Genomic DNA, 24,028 nt, shown 5'->3' on the forward strand with positions numbered 1-24,028 from the left:
TTGGATGGTCTAGAAGTTATATAAACAACCTTTATGGGATAAATTTTGAAGGCTAAACGAATAGTCTTTTTGGGATGGAGGGAGTATGTATCTAGACATAATCTAATCTAGATGCATAACAAAATCTATAAATTTACCTACAGTTTGATTTGGGATGGAGGGAGTAGGAAATTAAATGGGCAAAGAAATTGTGAAATTGCCCCGGCGCAAATTAAAGTGAAAAAGATGATGGACAGAAAAAGAGGGAGAAAGAAATAAAATTATTGTAGATTTGATGGTGGACAGCTTGGATTAGACTCAAGAGAGATTTGACCTGACGTTGAAAGGATTTTGGCTAAATAAAGGTTTAGGAATTTGGTTGAGATTGACATATTACATTTGGACTGAACGAAAACTAATCGTATTTTATATGTAATTTAAATTTATTTTCAAACAAAATTATGCAATCAGCATGAATGCAACATCACATAACAAACTGATTCAAAATTTAGAAGAAAAAAAATTTTCTACCTAAATTTGATAACAAAGCAATTAAGGTTGAGGAATTTTAAAAAATAGCAAATCCTTTATTTTATTTAAAGTTATCTAGTCACATTCTAGCTCAAAAAAACTGCTGAAATCAGGTAGAACCGCAGAAAGGAGCTTGTGAGAGCTTCTCTTTAATCTCCTTGCTTTAGTAGCTTTGTGTCATTGGAATTTCCATTTTTTGCTCAAACCAGATGGGGTAGCCTGGGCTTGTGAAATTCAGCCGCTCTATTGCATCTCCCGGTTGAGGCTACAGCATGCAAACAAGATCTCCAATTAGCAAGAAAGCAATGGCTCAATGCTGTGTTTCGAACACACCTGCTAGCTCTTATAAAACCAGACAATGATACATGGGGGGAATTACTGATGACACTTCGAGCTGCACAGGGGATGTAAATGGATTAATGGACCACTTTTTTTACTGTTTCTATCAATTTTCATCTTCAGCAAAGCCAACAGAACCATTTACATCCTTTACCTCGTTGGCTTCTTAACAAATGAATTAGATTTGGGGGATGGCTGTTTACCACCTAACAACTTGGGCAAACAGCGGTCCCATTTCCAGCATTAATTTTGCTGTACAAGCAAAAGAGAAGCGATATAAGGAAAGAGAAACAATCCCCACCATTCTGATACAAATGACAAGCTAAGAAATTTACAACTGCTTTAACCACCACATCCATCAAGTCAAGAAACTTCATCTTCAGGCTTCAGACTAATCCAAGGCAAACCTAAGCAACGAGACTTCTTTTTTTAATCCACAGAATGGTGACTCCTAAAATGAAGATAACCGGAGTATTTACATCATGCAGGAACACCTCCTTTTACTGATAGCTGATTCTGAGGAACTGTTACTTCATCCGAAAATCATGCCTAAATGCTGTCAGATTTTGAGTGAATCTGTCTCGGTTCTTAGGTTCCAAGTTCCTGTTGACATCAGTCATCAGCTTATCAAAGCATTGTGAAAGGCGTTGTTGCTGGTCCACAGTCTGCAAACAAAAGATGTGTTAGATCTTTTGAGCATTCAACATAAATGAAAGGTTCCAACAAATCTCAGCCTCCATTATAATTAGCTAGCATTATTCAGGTCAATCAATTCAAAAACATACAATGAGAGTGCTAAATACTAATGGAGAGAAAAACAGTCCGTTCAATGTGACTAAAGAAACCATTATCCATGAGTTGCTGATTATGCAATGTGACTATTAAGCCAAGTCACAAAAATTCTTATCAAATGGATGCAAATAGACCATTTATTCAGAATAGTACATCTTCACCTTACATTAAAAAAAACAGTGATGAAAAGGTAGAAGGCCTCAACAAGAGAAGAAAACAAAGTAATATGGAACATGGAACTTCAAGAAGAAGGCTAACCTGTGATGCTAATAAGTGCGCTCTCAGGTCACTGAACATCTGCACAAAAGGGAAAAAAAAGAAATCAAAATAATAGGAAAAGAGCTTCAAAGCACAAATTGAGAAAAATAATAACTATTAAAAAATAAAGGCACCTGTTCACTGGTCATTATCAAGCTCAATATTGGCCTACTGAGACTCCACTGGTTACCAGCATCCTCAAAGAGAATGATCTCAAAAAGTGTCCTCAGTATCTATACAACACAAATAACGACGCCTTTTAGTCCCAAATAAATTCAATATTTAGCACAAATAAAACATTATCACCGTGAAAGCTTTCAGAATATAGTGGATGGGAATTGAAACACAAACCTGAGGAAACAAATTGGGGCACTCTCCAATATGCCGCGCAAGATTTAATGCAGCTGGTGATGGAGGTGTGTCACCAGCTGTAATGTTGTTAAAATAAAAGGCTGCCAGGCTGTCAATGGCAGAAGCACACTGCCAAAAGGAAATAAGATGACATAAATCAGCTTAAATAATACATTAGCTGATTGTTTTACCCTATGTGCATACTATCTACTTTACACGACAAGTAATAAGCTAAGTGATTCAGGTAAACAAACACTATGTGCATCCTATGTCCATCACTTATCACCTTGTTGCAACAGGAAAATGACAAAAAGATCCCAGAAGCGAACCTGTGTTGATATCCCTGTATCTAGACCTTTTAGGCCAGATTCAAGAGAGCTGACAATATGTACGAATGTGTTCGTGTCCAAATTGAGAACAAACTTGATATGGTTGTTGAACAGAACTTCCATATATCCAAAGTACGCTTTTGACAGCTGAAAAACAATAGCTCATTCTTAATATGGCTGCAGATGAAACCGAAGAAATTCGAGTATTTAGGTGAACAAAGAAGTGTGCGTTGACACAAGAACCGGATGTCCCAATCACATCGTCCATATGACCATATTGCATGTTACTATGTGACACCGAGACCAGAAGCATACAACTTATATCTTGCAGAGGTACCATATGGTAATTTCCTAGGATTTAACCTAAATAAATAAATTCTTGAAAGAACTTGAGCTGTTAATCTATCATAATTAGCACACTGAGAAATGCAAGGAAATACACATAGGGTACTCATTACTATTTTGATGTTTGCTTATGTTTCAAGAACAAGAGTTTTGAACCCAGGCTGCAACTATAGTATGACTACATACTACCGTAACTGTTCTAAAACATGGGGGTCCACAAGCAAAACCATCAAACACCTAACTCAACAGTAAGGGCAAAACCAATTGAACATTTCTGATTAGTGAGCAGTTATCTCTGATAAATTGATTAGCCTCCATGTTCCTTTCCACATTCCATGTGAGAAGTAAGAACTTTGCTGCATTGAGAACTTTGCACTAGTATTTTGATATCAATAAAGCAGTGGTCTAAGACAAATAATAAACAGAACTTGATACGGATACCTTTCTGAATGCCATTATATCGGACAATGGAACTGAGAGGGTCATCTTTAGAGATATATCGAGGGCATCTGCAAGTGCTCTATCACCATAGAGCTCAAATACACCATAATTGACATAGTTACCACATAAAGCTGCAAGTTCCAGGAAAATGGTGTTCAAAATAACAGTACATAATCAGCAAGAAGATTACAAAATCTTAAGCCCACAAGAAATAAAAGATGGTACAATTATTATGAAAAAAACACGACATGGTTGAATCATAAAGATGCAAACAAATCTAAGAATCAAATGATAGCTAATATTTACAAGATCAGGGCTAAGCTAGATCCCAGTCTGACAAAATTCCTTAAACCATCCAAGAACTGGTGGTGGTGGTGGTTCCCATTTACTGAAGTAGCCGTAAAACGGTGCACAGTTAGCTTAAATTCTTGGAATCTGTTATGGCTCAAGAAACTCATTGCATAAGAAACTAAAAAACATTTGAGAATAGATAATGCTGATGACAGGTTTCATCAGAAACCAGAGGAAGCAGCTCGTTCAACGGCTTTTTTAAGTATGAACCCTAATGGAACAGCCAACAAGTTTGCAGTCCATAACGATAATTCAGTAATAACATCCCTCTCTTTTTTGCAGTTGAACATAAGATGTAACATGCAAGTGGGTCTGGCTCTGTGATTGCATGCATGTGAAATGTTGACATACTAGAGTTGATTACAAGAAAGCCAGTTACGAAAGCCTCAGCAAATCCTCATGTTTCACATTCATGTAATAAGTAATATAGAGCCTTCCAAAATAAAGTACTGCACACAATGAATGCCACCAGCTATCCCGAGGGAACCAGTACTCAATTCAATTGCAGGATATTAAATTAGCAGATCGAAAGATAGACTCACCCCTTGAAAGAATGGTAAGTGAGATCCATATGCCTTTGTATTTACTTCCGTAAATATCTGTACCGTTAGGAAGCACTAGAATTCGCGACCCATAAGCCACAATTATCTTGCTAACCTCTCGGAACAAAAGGATCCCATTTGGTGACGCTGAATCAAATGTCACTCTTTGAGCTTTGTTCAAAACAAATTCACACATGAACTTGAGCAAGGGGGTGGTGACCTGCATGAAGTGATATTTAGGGTCACTGAAGACAAATTTAGAAACAATAGATTATGAATAATGAAGTTAGTCTTAGGTAGAATATTTGTGCAAAAACATGCAACAGGTGTGAAAGGATATAAAGATACTTCTAAAAACAAAGGGTTATGCATAATAAAATCAAGTAGCTATAAGCAAAGACATGCAATAGGTGCACATGGACATAAAATTATTCTAGAGAAAACAAATTGGTAACGGATGATAACCTCTGGTTCATCCGTCCACAGTGCAATTGCTCTCAATAGAAGTGGCATGCGTGATGGATACAACCAGTCAAATAGGAGGCCATAGGTCTTGCGGCTGGATCATATCAGCAAAGGTATAGTTAGATTCAACACTATAGAAGCTGTAATACCATTATACTGTACATCATATAATACACCTGTTGGTGGCCATCGCAATGCCTCGTAAATCTCTCATCCAACCAATAAATGCACGCTTAGCAACATCATTCCAGAAAGCAGCATCAGGAGTTGCCTCCAGGTTAAATGCAACCTACGATGAAAAGGAGTAAACCACATAAGAGTATAAAATTATCCATGTTTCTCTCAAAAAAAAAATATATGCACCTGCTGAAGTGGTTCCATGAAAGTCCTGAATTTTATAGGGCTGTCTTCCATGAAGACTAAGGAGCCAAGGATATAATAGAATGTAGTTCTACTACGGGAACATCTGTACTCTGCCAGAAATGGGAAGTTCTCCTGCTGGAAGGATAATAAAATAACAAATTATTTCTGAGACTAAGTGCAGGGATAGTAGAATAAAAGATACTGGGAAGACTTTACAGAATGACTTGCGATGATGAACTTTACACTCTCCAGCTTAAGCACCAGCTTTCCAGTCATATAGCTGACTTGGCAATAAAAAAAATGAAGAACTGTCATCACACCTAAATGAAAAAAAAAGGAAATCGAAAACATATAGCCACAACTTTACCCAGATGCAAGCTCCAGGAATAGAGACAGAGTATGATCAATAACGTCCTCACACTGTAACCACAACAAACATCAGTAAAGCTAAATGGTCTAAGTTAAAGCCGAACCAGTAGGTGAATAGTCACCTGAGCATAGCACTTCAGATTCGTAGCAATTTTCCCAACGATGACATTGAGTAAAACTAAATGGTCGTTCAGCCCTAGCAGCTCAGACAATCTTGTATACAATAGCTGCAGCAAAGAAGCATTGGTATATAGCATTTAACAAGCAGGTACATCGGCCACACTTGGCCAAATCTTGGCAAGAAGATGAAGCATTGGTTTATAGCATTTAACATGCAGGTATATCAGCCACACTTGGCCAAATCTGGGCAAGAAGATGTACAAGGAATGGACAAAGAGGCAAAGGCTTGTAAAATTTTAGTAATAATTGGCAATTGTGTCAAATTTTGGCAAGGTTGGTCTGGGCATAACCAAAACAAGCCCGTCAAGAAAGAAAAAGAATATAAGTGTTTTGTTTCTTCTAACCTTTGAAGAATGCATGGCTTGGTCTCCTACATATGACCTTCTGAAATTTTGCACAAAGATTAAAATAGCTCGATCAAGCCTTTGCTTACTTAATTCTTGATATCTCTGCAAAGACAATTAAATCAGTTAATGTTCAAACAATGAGCCTGAGACCCACAAGACAACCAAATTTTCTAACGATTTCTTGGCTAGTGGCCAAAGGTTTGTAGTATTTTTGGTTAAGCATCTACTATAATGGTAAGATAGGAATAATGTTAATGGCAAATTGGCAATTTGTTAAAACTGTCCAGAAAGATACGAACTATAATAGAGTTGGGCACTCCAGAAAACTACTAAAGAGCATTAAAATGCCAGCCGCTAGTAAATAATTGCCAGCAATGTTAGTGAATCACTGAATTGATAGCAAAAAGTTAACATATGTTATGCAAAGTAAAGGCCACATCTGAGAACATAACATCAACCAGAGAAGAGGAATAACAAAACAGAAATCATGTGTAAGCTCATCACTTTCCACAACCACAGTGAACAAGTGTTGATCAGCGCCATAGCTAAACATTACGCACTAATGCTCTTCTCATAACAGAGTGGACAAAAAGGTTTGTTTTAGGAGGAATTTGCAGTTGCTATTCATGTAGTGCCATATTGCAGAACGTTGATAGTACAGGAATGTTTAATAATTCATGGTAGTATCTTGCAGTTATTGCTCCAAAAGGTGCATTAAGCAAATTGCTGAATCCAAAAGTAGAAAAGTAAGTGCTTTTGAGACAGGGGATGCAATAAGGAGCCTTGGCAAGGCCACCAAAACTTGCCAATGCAATGTGGATGAACAAAGATAAATCTAAGTAATAGCTATAAATGGATCCAGCAAGTAAAAGAAATAGCATTGCCTATAAACTAGGTTGCCTGATTTCGGAACAAACAAATACCGGGGGTAAGCTGTACAATTCTGATGGGAAGGTCCCCACAGAAAAATGGTGACAGTAAGTGCTGAACTATTTAAAAATCACAATCATTTTGCATTAGTACAATTCTATTTTTCCTAGTTAATTGATAGATGAGTTTATATCATGTTATTGGCAAAATACTAAAGCTGTTAACCAGTGAAAGTTCTTCAAAAACAAATGTTGCAAGAAAAAAGAATTGTCCTCGACTCCTTGTCCAACACTAGGCACGCACTCATTCTACGTTAACGAATAATACTCAGGTAAATCATCAATCATGTGAATCCCATAGCTACTCATTCATATTAAGTGAACAAATCAGTTTCATCTAACCTGTGCGTGAGCCCCTGTATCAGTCACACTTATCAACTGTAGCACACGGGCAGACAATTCTGCATCAATTGACTCCTGTGATTCTTGGCTGCAGAAGAGAATGGAAAATCTCATCGATGGAACGAATAACAAAACAAAGTAAACAAAACAGAAAATATATTTCTCACCTAACACCAACGGTCTGTCTAACTTTGAGAATTGCTGCAATTATGTGGACCATCCATGCAATTTGTCCTTCGATGACAGAGAGCTCATCAGCATCTCCAGGAGCTGGTAATCTTGACCTTTCCTGTAACAGGTATTTCACTTTAAATAAATCATTCCAAAAGAAGAAGAAACTTGTGGAACAGCATTAATGTACCGTATAAGCTTGTAGAAGAGGTTCCATGATGTTTATGATGTACAGACTAGCGCTTTGGTACTGCAACTCATTGAAAGAGAAGATCAATCAGGTTGTGTAATTGAAACATCATAGGAAAATATCAAGATCTGAATTCAAAAAAGAAAAATGTGTTATGGGCCCAAAGCCCACAGCCAGCCAGCATCCCAGGAGGGTGGCAACATGCCCTAGGGCAGTCTCCACCAGCCCCCAAGCCCGCCACTAGGAGACTGCCCAAGCTGCCGCCGACTTGCCCCGAAGCCAAGTCATCGTCTATTTAGAAAGTTCATCCTTTGTAAGTTTGGAAAGATTTGATCATATTTACAAGATCCCATCTATAGTTTACTTAAGGGTCAAGTCAACTCCCTCTTTATAGAGATGTATCGTGGCTGGTCAAGAATCAAGAAGAAGTAAGTGATCATGCCCCCCTTCTGTTTTCTGCTCTTTGCCTTCTCCATGCCCTCAAGCCACTGTCAACAGCACCACCACCAACCACCTCCTCTTCCCTCCCAAGTAAATCATGACCGGGACATAAGGGATCTCATTTTCAATTGCTATGCAGATTACTTGCATTTTTTTTGCTGATTTAAGTAACTAAAAACCGTCCAGATAAAAGTAACTCATACAAAATGAAGGGAAATTTACTATCCAGGTTCAGAAAAATTATTATCCACCAGTTCTTCTGATAAGCTTGAACAAAGACAAATATATTTTACAGAAAGATCTCAAATTAGTTAATAAAGGATTTAAGGTATCATATTTCCTGCTGAAGATAATTTCAAAGATGAGAATCAGATGAATATTTCCTAAAATAAAAATCGTTCCTAAAACAAGAAACCAAAATTCATGAAGTAGCAGCAACCTGGAATCTGCAAAGGTAAGGAAGAAACTCCAGCTGGTCCTGGAGAATTTCCACACTATCCAAAGGATTTTCCAAAGAGTTATCAGCAAGGATGGCCTGAGATAGGTAGAAACAACAAACCATAAGAAAGGCAACAATCCCTTTGTTGGAGTGAAATAGTAGCAGTAGCATCTCTAGTATAGCATAAATTAATACCTGAACAGAACTGATTCTAGAAGTGATGAAACCCTCTGTGATTTTGGGAACGGTTTCATCAAGCAGACTCGGTGTTTCACCTTTCAAGTAAGGCACGGATGTCACCAGCCTTGACCATAGACTTAGAAGATAGTAGACACTGTTGCTGGCCCACTACAGAACAACCAATATCACAATTGTCATAAAACTTGCAGTGTCATAAAATCAACGACCAGCAATTAAACAATAAGAATAAAGAAAATACAAACCTGCCATGACAGCAAGGATCTAGTTGTAAATTCAGCTATTAGACCAATCCATTCACCATAAAACTCAACACTCAGCAGCTCTGCCAGCTGCACAGTACAATAAGTTAAATGGAAAGGGTTCTAGTATGAAAATACAGCAACTAGATCAATAAAACCATTACAACCATGAATGATATTTGTTGTTAACCATTGACCAATAAACCTAATCATCTGGCAGCAATGTTGTACATAATTCTGAAGATGTTACAATGTACATGTACAATGAAAAAGAACAAATATAGAACAGTTTGATTGATGCTGCTTCAATGATTAAATAAGGCATATAGTTTTAACAGAACAAATTTCTAATAAAAAAGAGGTGTAGGTCCTGAAAAATTTTGAACATGATAGGTTATAAAATGTAGTGACTTAAATTCATTCTTTTGCACTTCAAACCACTCTACAGAGTTATTTAGACAGTTGTGCATAATTCAAGGATTTATTTAAGTATCGTTTAGACTTTTTCCTATAAAATATAACTCAACAAGAGCCGTAAGCAAAAAGCTCATCAAGTGTCCATCCCTAGTAAAGAATGCAAAAGATGTTATAACACTTAACGCATTTTCTTGCACATGAGGTGGCCATAAGAGCAATAAGTTCGCTGCTTGTGATAAACAAGAGAAGGATGTGAACATAGTCTGTCTGTTCCATCTACTCCAGTGATACTTTTAGATGGTTATTAAATAAACAGCACACAACAAACAAAAGCAGACACACCAATAAGTTGTAAATAAAGTATGTATTTGCATAACTAAATAACTGGCTCCCTTCATTGGCAAAACTAAAAAAAAAAGGAGAAACTAAATAAATTTGTACCACTATTCCTTTGACATGTAATAAATTGCAATAGATACCAAGCAACAACAAAGGAGAGATGAAAACTAACAAGTTTTCTTATTTCCTAATACATGCTAAAATGAAAAAAATAAAGAAAATATCCTTGGTTGCCAAACAACTAATAAATTAAGTAGGTTCATTCTTCATACAAGTAACAGGATTGGAACCTGGTAATTCACTTTGAAACGTCCCAAAAGACGGCAGAACTCATGGTAATTGTCATGATCAGCAAGACCTGCAAATTGGAAGTCAAAATAAATTGCATAAATTCGCCTATTTTACCCACATCAGTGCAGCAACAGGCAAACTTATCTACTTGGAAAACGGGGGGGGGGGGGGGGAAGCTAGCATCAAAATCAAAGTGGTGCGACCACTCATTGCACATCAAGCAGCATACAAATTTTCCATGTGATATGAAGTAATTTTTGGTCAATTTACTAACAACATTTTGTTGAAGCCTGGTGCCTGCGCACTAGGGTAAGATAACCTGGCAACGACCCTGCTTGGAAGAGTAGTAACTGCAAGCATATTAAATCAAAAGAAAAGCATTGCTCCTCTGCTAGCACATTTGTTTTCGCTTACAATACACAATGCGGTTGCAATTTGCGATGATCAATTTAAGCTAATCAATTCTTGTCGGATTGACAGAAAACAAGATTATTATGTGGTTACAAGGACTTCAGTCAGGACTATTTTTCTTTCTAGTCCTTAAACAAAAAAGTATTGGTCTATTATATCTGTGAAAATCATTAGGGGGACAAGGACAACAAGTCAACAACAGTATCCAACACTAACTTCACCACGAAAATTTTTAAGCGTGGTAAACCTTGGCCAGTTTGAAGAATTTCCTTTGTGCCTGACATCAGATGAGAAAGAAACTGAGACCTTGCAGGGTCCTCAACAAAAATACTGCGCCTGACAGAAGCAAGTCGCACCAGACATTCCAAAGCCTGTTCAATCAAAGAGCATGCACATATAAGTACAGAAGAAAAGGAAAGAGAAATATATCAAAGGTGAATGTTAGTATAACTTTCGGAACTACACTGAACCTCGCCAGATTTATTAAAAGTTTTAAAAAAAATCCAGTGTGCAATGTTGTGGTGGTGTGGCTGAGGTGAGATTTAGTGGAAGAGGACCCAGAAAAAGAAAAAAAAAGGAGCAAACTTCTGAACCAGACTCTAGTAGATGTTTATTCGCAAAAAAAAAAAAGACTAGTAGATGTTAAATTCATAACCAAGGGTCATAAGAAAATACTTCTAAGAGAGTTGACCAAATATTAAAACAATTGTTGCTGCTGCATCCTGCATGGAAGTCAATTATAAAACTTCCATACCAGCTGTTGAGCTTGCCTAGAGTAGTACCCACTACACAATAATACATTTGCAGGTTGTGTTAATGACCAGGCCACCAATTAAAAAGGAAAATAGTGATTAGTTTCTAATAGCATACTAGGAATACACTGAACCAACTACTAAAAAGAAGATTATACAGAAATAGCCTAGCTAACATACTAGAGAAAATGTAGTTCCTGATCCAGCATGTGCAGGTTTATCAAGCCATAGATCAGCTGAAATCTTGTGCATTCTAACGTGGACATAACAAGAAAAGTATTTTTGAAACACAAGGAACAAAATACTCAAACCGCCACATCAATGGATACCTCTTTTGAAACACGTGTGTCATTAACTTTGTAGTAATCAAAAAAGATCTGGACAGTGGAAGGATCTTGTAGGAGAGGTCTCCAAGATGCAGGAAGCTGTACCAAAATAAAACATTCAATAACTAAAAATTGAAGAGCTAAATTGCAGTATAATAAGAGATTAATTGCTGAATATAAGAAGCTATGAATCATGGGACTGATATACCTGCACCGTTCCAAATTCTTCAGAGCTTTCGTCCACTGGAGAACCAACAAAGTCAAATGACAAGCACTTCAATGCAAGGTCAAGAGGAACATGTCTAAAGTCATCCGGAGCTGCAGTACAAGGGGGAGAAACAACTTTAGGAATTGCAATAGCCTACTGGAATGGAAAGAAAAATATGCCCAATGAACATCCTACGCATACCTTCACTCTTCAGTTGGTTTAGTGAGGTTAGCGAAATTTGGAAGATTTGTAGAAGAAACTGGTCCTTGAATGAGCTTGCAATTTTCCTATGAAGTGTCATAGGCATCGCAGGGTTTTGCTATATGCATAAACCAACATATAAACATTAAACTACAGTGCGCATGGCAATTCAAACAGTACTGAAAAATAAATGAAGTCCAAATAGAAACCTCGAGCGGAGATGAAGTTAATTATATGAACCAAAAGGCAAAAGTCAGTAAAATGTATATGGTATTACATTTCATACTATACTAAGAAAGCTCTCTATGCCAGAGAGGTGTTGCTTTATAAAAGAAAAGGCTCTTTATGCCAGTGAAGTGTTGCTTTATAAAATAAAAGGAAACAGCAAGCCGTAGGAGATAGCTAGAATCTTTTTCGTCAATAATAACCAAGTAGCATATGTTACTTTTCATGTTAAGTAGGGAGCAAGAATGTCGGTACTGTCACTAGAAGTTCAATGACAACAGACAGACAAGGTTCATTCACAGCTGATGCAATATATATGATGGAAGTACACAAAGAACCAGAAAAGAACCTTGTGTGTTCATTTGCATACAGATTAATATGCCAATCATAGATATACATATTTAATAGCCTGCTTCCTAATACTAACATAAGATCGGTGGAATTATACATGATGTTCATTATGTTTCAAGGAAACTATGTCGCATGAATTCATTTCACAAGGCTGTCTATGTTGAAGTCAACAACACTGTGCAGGGCAGTTTCATACCGCAAAAAATTGCATCCAGATAGAAGCAAACAATCAACATTATTTAGCAAGCTTAGTTAAACATTAATCCATCTATGTTTTAATGAAACTGCCACATCAAATTCAAAAGGGAAGCTAACACCTATGGAGTGTATACTCTATACTGACTTCAAAAATATTTACGTGCCTCACCTGGTTCATTTCCATTACAAGATTGTTTAGAATCTTCAATCCTATGAAATAATGATCCTGAGATGCCTGAAATAATGTAGCCACAAAAAAATATTAGCAAAATGCATCAGGTCACAGGCAAAAGAACTAGGAACCAAAATTATACCACCTCTAGTCACAAAGACTTGTAGCTTTGCACACATTGCCTTAAAATATATTTACGAAACCCAACAAAACTGGAATATTACCCATGAAATATCTACACATGATTTGCATGTTTCCAATATAAATTAAAAGGCTATCGACAATCAAAGTTTTGGAAGTTTGACTGCAGGCACTTCCAAAATGACAAGCACGTGTGACAGGAGGGAGTAATTGCTGCATATAAACCTTTCAATGACAGAATCTTGGTTACCATTTCATGTACCTTTTCAGGAAACAAATTATTGTAGCAAACAGATTCTCACGTTCTTTCACAAACTAACGGATTTTGTGAACAGTTGAGAGATTTGATAGCTGTATGTACACAATCTAGCAAGTCATCTTAAAATGTGCATGTGAGCCAAAACATCATTCATAGAAGAACAATAGTGGTATACATAAACTAGATGACAAAAAAGATGCAGACGGTATAGTATAATGAGCAGGCAGTGCGACTATTGTAGAAAGCTGAAAATAACCTGGGCAGAACTGAAAGGAAATGTTTTTGCTCTGTGAGATGACGGTCAGGACAGAACACTAGAAGCCTACTTAGAATAGTTATTGTAACAGTACATCAACGAGTGGATCAAATAATTCCAACTTTTATTGTATAAATTACATAGGAAAATTTTCTATCCCAGTGTCAACTGAAAATAGCACCTTTCAAATTTTACTGGCAGATTTGGATGGTTTTTGCAACCTGCTGCTCATATGGAACTAAGACAATTAAGATGATAAAACAGAAATGAAGAACCAGGAATATAAAACAGACAACTTTCTATCTCTATTAAATTACTCAAAAATTATCAGTATTCCTAATCATATAGCTCAAGCCGTCTTTATTTTTTGTTCGAATGATGTTCATCCTATGAAACATGAATAGATTCATCTCTGGTCTTTATGCATGTAAGAACAGCATGGGTCCATGGGTAGATATAGATAGTCTGTATTTTCCCTATAAGTTACATTACTTTGTGTTCAAACAAGTCATTGCATTCATGTATATAGAAACAGGAATGGTGTGTGCAGGTTTATTGTGCGCAGATAGTTATCTTCTGAACTTCATTAATCCCGAAAAACAGGTTTCAGTCATCAAACTGGCTAGGTTTTACATGATGACAAAACTACTAAGTACGTGACAGTCAATCATAGAATTCTTATCCCAACATTCAGAATGCAAGACATACTTACAAGACCTAAGAAATCCGTCGCTTCCTTCACAGTCTCTCTGAATCTATCATCATCAAACCATCCAAATTTTGTAATTCGACAAACCAGCTGAATTAGGGACACAATGACAAAGTTCTGCAATTTAGGCCCCCTTGCGGCAAGATAGTTTATGACATAACTCCCTTCACACAGATTACAAAAAAGGTTAGGCTTAAATAAGCTACAGGAAGGAAAACAAAAGCATGCAAGAAAGAAACAGTCGCATATAGCAAATTCCAGCTATGCTGAAAAAACATAAAAATGATAAAATGGAGATAAAAAATTATATTTCCAGCAATGCCATGAATGCATAAAAAAATATCAAGGAGAACATGAAAATGTACGATTTGAATTCTTTAGCTATGTCAAAAGCATAAGGAGACAAATTGAGGAACAAGGAAACGACAAAAGCTATGCATAAGGCAAGTTATATTGAATATCACCATGAGCAAGTTAAGACTACTCCCTATGGTTGCATGCCACGTATGTCACGTAGCTCAATTTTGTTCAACGTAAAGGGACATAAATGCCAAATGCCATGCAGATGTAACCGAACAGAAGCAACACAGGTAAATTTTATTAACATAAAGGGATATAAATAAATGCTTAAATGCCACGTGGATGCAACAGAACAGAAGCAACAAAAACTTGACTATAGATGATGCCATGCAACATGTTTACAGAAAGAAACATTACGTATATCGAGGCGGAGCTGCAAAGAAAGACTGCGGTCCGAAACTTGCTTCAACAAGCTTGAACTCGCCAACATCAGAGCGTATGGAGTTGAGGCATTGTCCAATATGTATTGACACTGGGAAATGTACTCGCTGTTCTCTGAGAAGCACTTGAGGGTGCTTTCTGCATGTGCTCTCTCAGCCGAGTCTCTAGAATTATAAAGCTTTTCACACAGCACCTCTAACTGCGCTAGGCTCTCCATTGATGACATGAACACGAAGCTCCAAGTTTGCAGTTGACCAAGTATCCAAGATTAATATGCCACCAGATTCTGAATTAATATCCAAGAATTTGCATGAATGTTTGTCACAAGCCCCGAACTAATGCATTAGGTATTCGGTACAATAGAAAACTTGCGAAGCACTGTAAGAGCTTAGAAGCTAAAAAATGTTATTCTAGCATAGGAAGAAGGATTGTCATAGTACATTCATATTACAGGATAGAAATGTTTGAACAAAAGAATTTTCTCATGACCAGTCTTTTCAATGACGCTTAACCAAAGACCCAGGACCCAAGATAAAAACGGCTAATGAACGCTTATATCGCCAATACCAGCCACAATTCAGCCTGGGGTACAGTGATCTGCAAGAATGGAAATGCCAAACTTAGCGACAGCCAAACCAGCAAAATAATAGAAAAAACAACAATATAGTAGTTATTTTCAGCTTCGTTTGCTAAGTGATTCCCTTTCATGACACATGCACACGTTTAGAGTCATCTACATAACGCCATAATAATCAGCTAAAAGGAGCTACACTCTGCATTCTGCATTTGCTGCGCCATTCTATTTTGATAGCCCATGCATATAAATACAAAATCTGCACACATACTGCACAACGTAGGACCATTTGAAGCAAGCTAACAGGTATGCATGACACAGGAACAAAGGTCATTTAAGGCGAGTTATGTGCTGCAATTTCAAAGACAGCCTATTTGATAAGGCTCAACTGCAGGTACAAAAATATAGCATAACATAATAAGCATCGCAGAACAACCATGTCAACAGAAATGTGTGCTGCATTTGTCAAACAATTCTATGCGTTCCATAAAGGACATATTAAATATCAACAGAAGTATCACACAGATACAACCTCATGGTTCAATCCCCTGGTCACTGAATAACCTATCAAATATGAGGTGGTGATAAGAGTCCTCTACATTAAAATCACGCTACTACGAATCAGCGATGAGAATGGGGAATTCCCCGCCGGGGATTGCTTCCCGATCCCCGTCCCCGCCACCCAGGGGCGGGATCGAATTTAGTAGGTAAAATCATGGTCAGATCCGAATACAAATACCATACGTTGGGGGTTTGGGTGTTTGATCTCGCGCAGCAGGATGGGAAGTGAGGGGAATAGGCAGGCATACCCCTGTCGGATGTTCGTCGCCGGCGAAGCGCCCGTCGCTCGACGAACAACGGGCAGTGCAACTCGCCCTGTCGTCGCCGCTAGGAAGGAAGACCGAGGCCGAGAGAGAGAGAACAGAGAAGTCGTGGGAAGGGACGGTGCTGTCGCACCAGCCGGACTCGAGCTGCAGCTGGGCAGGGGAGCGTGGAGGGCGGCGCACGGGCCGAGCGATGGAGGCGATGGAGGCGAGCGGCGGGCGGCGTGCACGGATTGCGGCCGCCGATGATGAGGCGGCTGCAGGCGGCAGTGGAAATGGGTGGAGAGACGAAGGAGAGAGGAGAGGAGCGGTAGTAGAAGAAGAAACGGAAGCGAAACAAACCCTCAAGCCATTCTCTCCGCCCACGATTATTTTTGCGGATTTCCAGTTGTACCCCTAGATCATCGGCACCCGGCACGGCAGGCAGGCACGATAATCCAATCATTTTTTTCGGGCGCTAGGCAAAACTATCCCGGCACGTTCTTCTCGTCCTCTTTCTTGAAGCTGAAATAAAATCAAGGACTTGATTGTGAATTTCGCTCGTACAGATATGCAAATCGAGCCTGCATCCGTCTATTTCTAGGTGCCAGCAATTCATTAAACTTGCATCTGTTGTGCTCAAAGGCGCAGCAATGTACTTTTTTTCTTTTTCTTTTTTCTTTTTTTTTTTGCAAGCATTTGTAGTCTTGCACGGCTGCACTTTGAAATGGTTCATTAGGTCAGCTGAAATTGCAAAAGGATTCCGTGGGAATGGTAATTTGGAAATACCTAAAGGTTGCCGAGTATGTCCAACCTAACGTTCACTCGAGTAATTTGTCACCCTCCATTACTCAAGATTTCTAGACGATTGACAAATGCCATGAATCATAGGGAGCTTTGTCTCCTCCAACTCCAGGGAGTAACGGGTTCTGTGATAGAGTTTTCCTTGAAAAGACAACAGGTATAGACTATAAAGGGAAGGTCGTGGGCAACAAGCCAACTTAGCAACAGTGATGGACATAGGGGAGGAGTGGCAAGGTAACGGTAACGCCGTCCACCGTTGGAGGCTGAGGAATTCCGTTTGGAAGGGTAAGGGTGAGGCAAGTTAGTGTCACGCTACGGTTACGGTTGTGGATTTAATGGTGGGAGTTGTTGGAGACAAGCAAGTGGAGGTGGGCGCGAGTCATCACGTGGCTGAGAGCTTGTTTACGAGGAACACCCGCAAGTTTTAGATTGGGAGATTGAAAATAAGATTTGGTATAGAAGTTAAAGAACGATGCATGAATGGAGAAGAAGATACACTCCCACATTTCTATCTAGGATGGGAGCGGCAATTTGAAACACACAAGGTTGTTGACCATATTTTTTTATTGGAAAAAAGCTAACACTCACTCGAATGATTTTGTCACTGTCCATGGTTTTTTTTTAAAGGAAAATGGTATAGAGAGAAAGTCGAGGGTAACATATCGGCTCAAGATGGAAGCTGTCAATGGTGAGACCAGCGCTTACGGTGATTTCTAGACATGGAAGTGGAGTAGGGTGGGCAGGGGTCATCACGTTGTTAAGAGCTTATCAATATTGAGATAATCCACAGGTTTCAAATTGGAAGGTAGAGATTAAGGTCCCGTTTGGTAGAGCTTCAGCTTCTCATAAAACGGCTTCGGCTTCGGCTTCTTCGGTGGAGTGGCTTTTTTAGTGAAGTTGAAGCCGTTTTGCAAAACGTTTGGTAAAACGGCTTCTCAATGGCAATATATGTAATTTTATGATCACTTAATGCTTGGAGAGAGAGGAGAAGCCGGTGAAGCCACTTTTTTCGGCTTCTCCTCTCTAGTGTAGATTGTAGATATTCGGGTGGAAGAAAGTGACCAGCAACGCTAATCCGACGGTAAGTCGGCAACCCAAGTTTTGAGTTGCAAGGGAGAAGCATCAACCACGCTTGTTTGTGCCTTGTATATCTAGGTGTCTTTTCGTTTTTATTAGGTGAGCTAATCAAAGCCTGAATCAGGATGGAGAGATGGAATGCCACAACGACGTCGACAGAGGCGATAAAGTCAGGTCAACCTGCTGCTACATTCCTTCCGGCACATATACGACGAAAACGTACCCTTCCAGTGTCCTAGGGACAATTTTTCCTCCTTATTTGCTTGGTGGACGCTTGTCATGTCGAGAATATCTTTTGTGTATGCTTAGTGATCCCATGAAAAATATTCATGGACCGGAGTAATTGTAATTTTTTAATCCCTCATTTTAATGTGTATAATCAACTCAAGCTTATTATCCAAAGGGTGTTTAGACACTTCAAGATTAATGTGCAATACATGCCATTAGCCAGGTACCAAAGCGGGGTTGCTAAACAAGACAGTCTAGTACCAATAGCATTTCCGACCGGCATGAGCTTCTTATACAGAGGCAGTGAGGCACAGAGCCGGGAGCCAGCCAAAATCCCCCTCCAGCTAGTTCACCTGTTTTTCTCCAAATCCAAAAGGAGAAATGAAAGATTTCCCATTGTGGTATTCAGCGGGCATGTGGTATTTCCGCAGGTTTGGGCATTTGGGACCAAGCATTGCTCTGTTCTGCAAGGCAATGTTCCAAATCATCCGGGCATCTTCCTCTGTCCTTCCTTCTCGGTGCTGCTCTCCCCTGTCCCTATCTCCTACCTTCCACCATGGGGAGAACCGTGCATAAATTTAGGGAAAAATTGGTTCATTAGCATCGAAAGATCATAACTTCTGAAAAATATCATTAAAAGAGTTTGTCCCTGTGAAATATCACTCAAAATTGCAAATGTTAACTGAAAATACTATTCCGTTATATTTTGTTCACTGCAAACTTATTTTCATCTTTTTAAAGAACATAAACGGACTTAAAATGGTATTTATGCCCTTCCCTCCTGTCCACCAGAGGGGATCAATCCCTTCTCCCAGCCTTGTCCTCCTGCTCGACGGCGCTCACGACCCACCCAGATGCCGCTCCTCGGCGCCCTCTCGCACAACTCGACCGCCGGCCACCCTCACCCACCGGCAACGCCACCTCTCCGGCTCTCTACCCAAAGGTGACGCCGCCCTCCATGCAAGCTATCCGCTGGCCGTGCGGGCGCTCTCGTGAGCAAGCACGAGCCGCCGCCCTTCTACATCAAGGACAGTGCGCGGAGGGCTTCGCGCCAAGCCGCAGCCCCAATTTGCTCGGTCATCCGCGTACCGTCAAGCAAGTTGTCGACCAGCTCTCCCGTGCTAGCTTCTTGCTTCCCCAAATCGAGCCAAGACGCCAAGCAGCACCGGCAGCAGCTGTCCCTGTCCGGTCCTCTTCGTTTCCAGAAGCAAGCAGCAAACACCTCTCTGGCTCTCTCCTCGTCTCCCAATCTCTCTCTGGTCAATCGGAAGCTCAATCCAAGCACATTCACGAGCATCTTCCACTTTAAGCAAAGCCAGCAAACCAGCAGTAGCTCGTCCTATTGCAACACGCCTCTTCTTCTATCTGCTTCTTCTCCAATAGACCAAAGCAAATCACCACCTCCAGCCACCAGAGCAAATTTGCAACACGCCTCTTCTATCTGCTTCTTCTCCAATAGACCAAAGCAAATCACCACCACCAACCACCAGAGCAAATTGACGCTGACCTCAGGCTCACCTAAATCAACCTCGCCAGCCTTGCCCCGACCTAATTGGTCTTGACCGCGCCTGTACTTCTTGCCCGCAACTCGCTACGCCGGCCTCGAGCTCGCTGCAGCCCGCAGCTCAGGGAGGAGGGGCACGTGTACGGAGGATGTCATGCCACCCGGTTCGCACGCCGCCGCCAGTCCTCAAGGTGTATTTCTACCCTTCTTTAACGACACCAAAGGGTAACTCGATGAAATGGTAAATAAGCTAACAAATCAATCTTTGAATGCTATTTTACAGACTCGGAATCTTTCAATGGTATTTTACGGAAGAGTCGATTTTTTGAGGCTACAAAACCAATTTTCCCTAAATTTAGATAGAACGACCTGAGTATGGCAAAACAGCACTAGCAAACAATCCTTGGTCCACGAAATCTCCCTCCTCCACATTCCTCCCCCATCTCTCCTGAACACGTGGATACAATGTTCAGCGATCCCTGTGAAGCAAGCAAGAAGCTAGGACCTGATTGGTTTCCCGCACGTCCCATCCTTGCATCGCACTAGTGAGCCAGGCCCTTCCTGGTCAGGCTGTTGTCATGCAAATGCCCACTGTTTGGTTACGTGCGCGCATGCAACATGGCTAGCAGAGAAGCTGATTGGTTGCTTGGCGCATGAGCTAGCCTTGAACTGATGCTCTTCGCACTCATGCAACTCGTGCGCTCGCGCCGGCCTGGACCGGTGGGAACGCTCGATTCCTGCGGGAGCCAGGAGGCGCATCTTGCATCACGGGGTCTGGCTCGGCCGCGGCCGCTGGGGCAGGCAACCAATCATGCGGAAGTCGCATGCTGAGAGCCTGACCGGGCTGGAACCAGGCAACCAATCACGTCATAAACGGGCAGTGAATTCGGTAATAACTTTTTTTTGGATGGGTTAACTTGGCTTGGCTTGTGGCACGGGAAGCCAAGGCTTAAGTCCTAGACAGAACTCGAATGCTTACAATTGTTTGAATAGATTATTCGTCATGGTTGGTGGTAATAAGTGGCGATCCTAGCAAGTGGCCGGGTTCGTCCATCCCATTCCTCCATCGGGCAGTTTCGAGGTCAACACCAATGGAGGAAAGGATGAGCAGAGGGAACGGAGTACGGGTCTGCGTCACCGGAGGCGCCGGGTTCATCGGCTCCTGGCTCGTCAAGAAGCTCCTCAACATAGGATACACCGTCCACGCCACGCTACGGAACATCGGTACGCACGCGCCGATTAATCCTAATCCGTTGATTAATTTTATGTAAATAAATTCATATGAGTTAAGGATGGGCTCGGAGTCGAGACAAGTAGATTCTCTGGCAAGCTACAGTGGTGGATTAGACGATTAGTGCACGATTGCAGGTGATGAGGAGAAAGCGGGGCTGCTCCGGCGGCTCGTCCCCGGCGCGGCGGAGTCCGGGCGTCTGGCTCTGTTCGAGGCCGACCTCTTCGACGCCGCCACATTCGCGCCGGCCATCGCCGGGTGCGAGTTCGTCTTCCTCGTCGCCACGCTGCTGCGGCACGACGCCACGAGCACCAAGGTCAGATCTGCGGCCCGCGCGCGCCCAGATTACTCGATCGATGTTCATCCGACGAAGATCCCATCGACTTCTTTCCGCGCTCGGCCGGCGCACGCACAACGCAGTACAAGAGCACGGCGGTGGCAGCTCAGGACGCGGCTCGGGTGATCCTCCGGCAGTGCGCGGACTCCGGGACGGTGAGGCGCGTGATCCACACCGGCAGGCAGCAGCATGGCGGCGTGCTCGCCGCTCAGGGAGGAATCCGCCGGGTTCAAGGACGCCGTCGACGAATTCTGCTGGACGCCGCTCGACGTCGACTACCCTCTCCGGAGCGCCCAATACGATGTGCGCAGCTGTAGTTGTTTACTCCTACAACTGCAATTCCGGAAGTCGTAATCGACGACGAACGATGACAAAGTGGTGCGGTGCATGACCACCTCTGCAGGAGTACATCCTGTCGAAGCTGGTGTCGGAGAAGGAGCTGCTAGCCTACAACGCCGGCGAGAGCCCGGCGTTCGAGGTGGTCACGGTGCCGTGATCCGTTGTGGCCGACGACACGCTCCAGGGCGGCACCACGGTGTCCCTGGAGGGCGTCGCGTTGCCGGCGACCCGCGACGAGCGCCAGTTCATTGGGCTGAGGATGTTGCAGCAGCTGCTGGGCTCGATGCCGCTGGCGCACGTGGACGATGTCTGCGACGCGCTCGTCTACTGCATGGAGTGGCGGCCGTCCATGGCCAGCCGGTTCCTCTGCGCCGCCGCGTACGGCGTACCCGACCGTCGCCGACATCGTTGGCCACTTCGCAGCCAAGTACCCGCACCTCGACGTCCTCAAAGAGTGAGTCTTTGCCACTATAGGATTGTGTCAAGAACAGAGCCTGGCAAGTGGCAACACAACACAATCTGGCGATATATGTTTCTGCTTAAGCTTTGCGATTGGACTCGGTGTCAGGACGGAGGCTTTGCCGAGCGTGCGAGCGCACAGCGACAAGCTGGGCGAGCTGGGGTTCAGATACAAGTACGGGATGGAAGAGATACTGGATGGCAGCATCGAGTGCGTAGAGATTCGGCATGCTGGATGCATCCAAGCTCATCATCCAAGAATGATAACGAATCAAGCGTTGGAATTACAGGCATTTACTATTTATTTTAATCCGAAATATAAAATAATATAAATAGGAGCATGAACATTTGTGTCTATAATAATGAAATATAAAGCATACGATGGAAATAAAATAAAATAAGTAATGAATCACAAAGTTCATAAGAAAGTACCCTGCAGCGGGCCAGTGCCAGCGGCACCATTTGCGCTGTTACTCGACCTTTCGAGTCTATTCAGTGTAGTCGATCAAAGTCGATGTTGTGCAGATGTTCGCCGTGCAGTTGCACCTCCAGGAAGAAGAGGTGCATAGTGAGCAGTCGCGCAGATGCGCTCCCCAAAAACTTGATCACCCTTCTAGGCGCAAAGTCTCAGGCAAGGGCGCAGCTTCAGAGGCCTGCTCTTTCGGTGTGTTCTGTGCACACAGAACGCTGGAACGGGAACAACAAAAAAGCAACGCAGCAGTAGACTGAAAGCTCGGTAGTTGGTATGTTGCGCTCGGAAGCCTGAGAAGGAGTGCCTCTCTTATAGACACCAGAAGTTTTTTGGGTGTCCAGATTCATTGCCATTATTCGACCTGCCGTCAAATGGTAAGTTACTAGTAACCCAGCTATCAAGAGGCAATCGTTACAGTCATTTGTTGTCAGCATTTTAATCCATATCAGTTATTAGTCACTAAACACTGCGTCAGTTACTCGTCATTAACTCGTGAATAATGGTTAGGGACCTCTCAACTTCCAAAGTTGTTTTATTTCAAATGTAACTATCGTCTTTGGATTTAATTGAATAATTGATTTACTAATAGGCCACCGAGACCCATTAATCTAACAATCTCCACCAAGGCACATGTTTAATTCCACTGCTGTTTGATATATCAGTTTTTCGATGGAGACCTTGTTAAGGTTGAACATCCACCTAGAGCATAAGCTATATTTATCCATAACTGAACAATGAACTATACCTTGAATTGCTAGTTTTGTGTGAACAAGTTTCACTTAGGTCCTTTACCAATACTAGGCTGCAAAATGCATCCCCTCTGGTTGAAGCATATAAGTCATACTTCTGACCTTTCATGAGTCTCTAGAGATTACCCAATCTCATAGACTGGCCTTTCATGAGTCTCTAGAGATTACCCAATCTCATAGATTGTGACTAGCAGTCAAACTCATATAGGTGTGCTCCTCAAAAGATATTTCTGCAAGCTAACATCTTTGCTTAAGATAAGCCACTCGGATCACATTAAGGTGTTTACCAACCTGCCATGCAGATTTAGGAGAGATTGCATCTCTAATAGAGTGGGTTCATACAATAGTACTCTTTTTCTCAGTTAGTCAATAGTTTGTTTCACCATTCTAGTTCATGGGATCTCCGATCAAATAGAACAGGTTACCACTATGACATAACTCTCATGTGGGTCTCATTCCCATCTTCCTCGATGCCTCGTCTATCACATTTCGTGAAAGATCTTTCGTGAATTGATCTGCT

At 41.4% G+C, this 24,028-nt stretch overlaps 1 protein-coding gene and 1 pseudogene across 3 annotated transcripts; one reads left to right on the top strand and one right to left on the bottom strand.

Moving 5' to 3' along the window:
- Positions 1-905: 905 nt before the first annotated feature.
- LOC101774597 (exportin-7-A) lies at positions 906-16,680 on the bottom strand. Of its 3 annotated transcripts, XM_012845575.2 has the most exons (30): positions 16,315-16,680; positions 15,499-15,528; positions 14,908-15,217; positions 14,194-14,354; positions 12,823-12,888; positions 11,880-11,997; positions 11,679-11,788; positions 11,474-11,569; positions 10,640-10,763; positions 9,981-10,048; positions 8,938-9,024; positions 8,690-8,842; positions 8,495-8,590; positions 7,615-7,674; positions 7,421-7,542; positions 7,254-7,341; positions 5,980-6,084; positions 5,578-5,682; positions 5,454-5,506; positions 5,303-5,366; positions 5,087-5,221; positions 4,900-5,012; positions 4,724-4,817; positions 4,259-4,478; positions 3,366-3,496; positions 2,580-2,726; positions 2,251-2,379; positions 2,034-2,132; positions 1,900-1,938; positions 906-1,514 (listed from the first exon to the last, which is right to left on the bottom strand). In XM_012845575.2, exons 3-30 carry the CDS (start codon positions 15,155-15,157, stop codon positions 1,377-1,379), a joined length of 3,171 nt encoding a protein of 1,056 aa, XP_012701029.1. In that variant the 5' UTR covers positions 15,158-15,217; positions 15,499-15,528; positions 16,315-16,680; the 3' UTR covers positions 906-1,376. The 3 variants fall into 3 exon arrangements, with proteins under 3 accessions (XP_012701029.1, XP_004965713.1, XP_004965712.1); XM_004965656.3 differs by having other exon boundaries at positions 5,087-5,218; positions 14,908-15,528; XM_004965655.3 differs by having other exon boundaries at positions 14,908-15,528.
- A 4,247-nt stretch (positions 16,681-20,927) lies between these two features.
- On the top strand, positions 20,928-22,656 carry LOC101775265 (annotated as a pseudogene).
- The last annotated feature ends 1,372 nt before the right edge of the window (positions 22,657-24,028 follow it).

This window comes from Setaria italica, chromosome IV (genome assembly GCF_000263155.2).
Source record: "Setaria italica strain Yugu1 chromosome IV, Setaria_italica_v2.0, whole genome shotgun sequence".
Lineage (NCBI taxonomy): Eukaryota > Viridiplantae > Streptophyta > Magnoliopsida > Poales > Poaceae > Setaria > Setaria italica.